We start from the raw sequence: 3,616 nt of genomic DNA on the forward strand, positions 1-3,616 counted from the left end.
GCCAGCCATGTACGTCTTCTACTTTTAGCCTCGCTTTTTAAAAGGCTGGCATATTTGCACTGCCTGCTCGTGAAGCTCCAGTTTGTGTTACCTGCAAAGTCTCTGCTTATCGAAGAAAGACGAGTGCAATAGAAGATGTGGGTCAGTTGAGCACAATACAGTAGTGGCTGGCAAAGGCAGCTGGTACAAAGTCAATGTTTGGTTTACTGTGGGTGTTTGATTTGAGTTCAGGGTTCAGGATGGATTGGTCTCTCGGGTTTCAGATCAGGTGACGTGATCCTGTTCCTGTGATCGACTTTAACATGCAGCAGCCCTGCCAAACTTGTTGGAGTCAACGCGTCGCTCTGGTGAAACATGCCAGCTGACTTTTTTTTCTTATTTTTGAGGAACCGGCCTTGAAATTGCTTCACTTCTTTCTTGTTTTTAGGCCAAACAACTCACCCATATTCAGAAAGAGACAGGCCTATTTATTATGGTGAAAATGTAATATTTGAAAATGTCAGCCATTGAAGCAAGTTTTCACTATCGTGATATATTAAGACTTCCATTTTATTTATTTTTTAAGGATCATTTTGACCTTTTCCATGCGTCCTTGAAAACAAACTCCTCCTAGAGATTTTATTTGATTGCTACCAAAAGTAACCCACTTTTGCTCCCATTTTTCATGAGCTAAACTTTATCTGTTTTTTTTTGTTTGTTTTTTTCCCCTACAAATCTGTCGAAATCTGTATTAGTGAGCACTTCTGCTTTGCCTTGACAAGCCATCCACCTCACAGTTGTGGCATATCAAGATGCTAATTAGACAGCATGATTATTGCATAGCTGTGCCGTAGGGTGCCCACAATAGAAGGCCACTCTCAAATGTGCACTTTTACTGTTACTGGAGTATTATTTTTATTGTACTATATATTCTAATTCAGCCCCTCAAAGTTAGAACACATTTCCTGAATAACTACTATAACTAAGCTCCTGAATTCCAAACGACTTCAAACGTTGCATCCTCGCAATGTAGCCTTAATCCGGCGCAACGCCCAACCTCCTGCTCTCAGTTTTAATTTGCCTCGTTGGTTGTTCCGAAGCACGCTATTGTGCTGTTAGGTTTTCCGGTCTTCTCTGGGGATGTTTTGTTCCCCGTGTGTCTCTTGGCTGTCCTCCAAATTGTCTACGTTCATCCCTTTTTATTTATTTATTTTAAACTCATCTGATTCTTGTCCAAGCGAGGCCAGGAAGGGCAGCATTCCACCATCACGTTCGCCCTCCTGTTGCACTTCTCACAATCTTGAAATGTCTTTTCGCTAAAGTACACCTCGCGTGTGTCGTTTGACCTTCTTAAAAACAAAAGCTACATTCTGTTTTTAGGATGACCTCGTCACCACCTCGGTTCAGGGTGGCTGTCGCAGTATGGCGAAGCCGCGTTAAATATCAGTGTTGCCTTTCACAAATAGCTGGCACGTCCATCAGGTTCAGGCAGACGGGGGAAAAAAAGACAAGCAGCTCTTGTTGGCAAGCGGTGTCATCTTTATCACTTCCTCCATCTGTGTCCTGCCAGTCTCTCCTCCCCGCTGTTCTTATCGGATTAGTTTCTTGATAGTGCTTCCACGTCAATATTCATCAAAAGAAAAGCAGGTATAGTTGTACACTAGTGGTTCTCAAATTGTTTTACATCAATTATCCCCCTAAAAAAAATAGTTGGCTCTCTTAAGTACCACCGTCATGATCAACTTTAAAATACAGTAGGCCCAAGTCTTCATCAATAACGAGGCATATGGGCTTTCTACCTAGAAAGCATATTTCATATTATTGTAGTTTGTTTTTCACACTTTAGAAAAAAGATGAAGTACAACTGTGTTCCGTAACAGCATTTCTGCAATCACCAACACAAGAGGTAACGTAACGATGTAAGCTAATTTAATATAGCCTACCAAATAAACTGCCGTGACAAGTGGCCAAGGGCAGACGCAGCTGCTGGTGAACTTTCAATTGCTTTATTCAACAAACGACAAGAAAATAAACACGTAAAAAGCACATTAATTCATGAGCTGTCGATGGCCCACCACACTCAAAAAATACACCCCGTCTAATAATTGTTTGCTCTTTGCATCACATTTTCTTATAGTATGGACCTCAGAGGATGTTTACAGCCTGGTCTTGCGCATGACAGAGAAAAGGTTTCCAAGTGAGCACTCGTGTGTTTTCCGTAGCTGGCAATCTGGGCCTGATCGACTCATCTCAGGTCGTCATGGGTGACCTGTCGGGTCGTCAGGAAACGACGCGGCTCACAGAATAACAAATGTTCTGCGGCGGGCGCACATAATGCCGATATGTCAACATTCTCCAGCAAACTAGCCTGTCAGGCAGCTGTTTGATGGCCTCACATTTCAGTAGTTTGCTCACATGCCAGACAAAGTTGGCCTGAACACGTCGCTCTCATGTCTGTTAATGCGGCTGCAACTCAAGAGCTGTGTTACCAAAAAGCCCGGCGGGCTATTTGCAGAGGTGTCTGCCCGTCATGTGCTTGCTGGGGATGCTTCGCCTCACTGAAGACAGCCACCGGTCACTGATGTGATCTGTTAGAAAGAAAGAACAAAAGCCTACATAATAACATAGTTTGTGCAGTAGTGATCTGAACTGTGCTCTACTGAAATGTAATTTAACAAAAAAAACTCTTGAGACGGAATCAGCTGACTAGACCTGAATTAATGTTCAGCCCAAAGTTTGCATTCTTTATTTTCTGGCATTGTGTTGCCAACAAAACGGGGATTTATTTTAAATGATCTTTTTGGCCCTTCCACACTTCACTTAGCACAGTTGAGTGCACCATCGAGAAGCCTATTCATCGCGTATACTGCTGAGCTCGACCGACCAATCGCACTAACGCTTGTTGATGAAAATTGCTTCAAGTATGTCTGACCACGGCGCTTTAGGAGCTGCCAGACGTATGTGCGTCTAGGTTGGACCGCTGCATCTTTTATAAAGGAAAACCTCCACCAATCCACACTTAATAGAAAAGGAACACAAATGTTGGTCTTCCCTTGAAATTGACTCACATTAGGGTCTCCTGCTGGTCTGTCTGTGTCTGTGCAGTTCCTGGTTAGCGGGCTCGCGGCTGACCAGCTCCATTCCGCAGCCACCGGGGCCTCAGTGGTGCTCCTGATGCCCCTCACCCACAGCTGAAGATCCCGGGTGGGCGAGGGACAGTCAGGGATCACTCTCTCGGCGTACTACTACACAAGGTGAGCACTCTCATACAGTGCGCAAGTCAAGATTTTTCTGAGCGCTTAACTCAAATTTGTTCCATGCTCATAATTCAAAACACTTATCTCAAATCACCATTCACCATTGAAATGAATGGAAATGCCATATTAGAAATGTTTTTAATTAAAAAAAAAAAGCACTCTATAGTATATTGTGTGCATGTATTAAAAACAGTTATAATTTGGTTGAATAGAATGTTTAAAAAAATAATAATAATAATAATTTTGCATCATGATAATTCAAAGGGCATTGTGCTGCTCATTCTGGTGTGCCCACCTTGGTATAAATACACAAAGACATACTTCACGGGGATTTAATGATGAAACACAGAACACTGTCACTATGCTGCAGTAATATTTAA

At 42.7% G+C, this 3,616-nt stretch overlaps 1 protein-coding gene across 1 annotated transcript in view; it reads left to right on the top strand.

Annotated features, from left to right (window-relative positions):
• LOC133477934 (ornithine decarboxylase antizyme 2-like) overlaps window positions 1–3,616 on the top strand; it is a 12,971-nt gene that overhangs the window by 4,699 nt on the left and 4,656 nt on the right. The window contains 2 exon segments of the mRNA XM_061773303.1: window positions 3,085–3,151; window positions 3,153–3,233. Coding sequence (XP_061629287.1) covers window positions 3,085–3,151; window positions 3,153–3,233 — 148 coding nt within the window.

Source organism: Phyllopteryx taeniolatus, chromosome 5 (assembly GCF_024500385.1).
Source record: "Phyllopteryx taeniolatus isolate TA_2022b chromosome 5, UOR_Ptae_1.2, whole genome shotgun sequence".
NCBI lineage: Eukaryota > Metazoa > Chordata > Actinopteri > Syngnathiformes > Syngnathidae > Phyllopteryx > Phyllopteryx taeniolatus.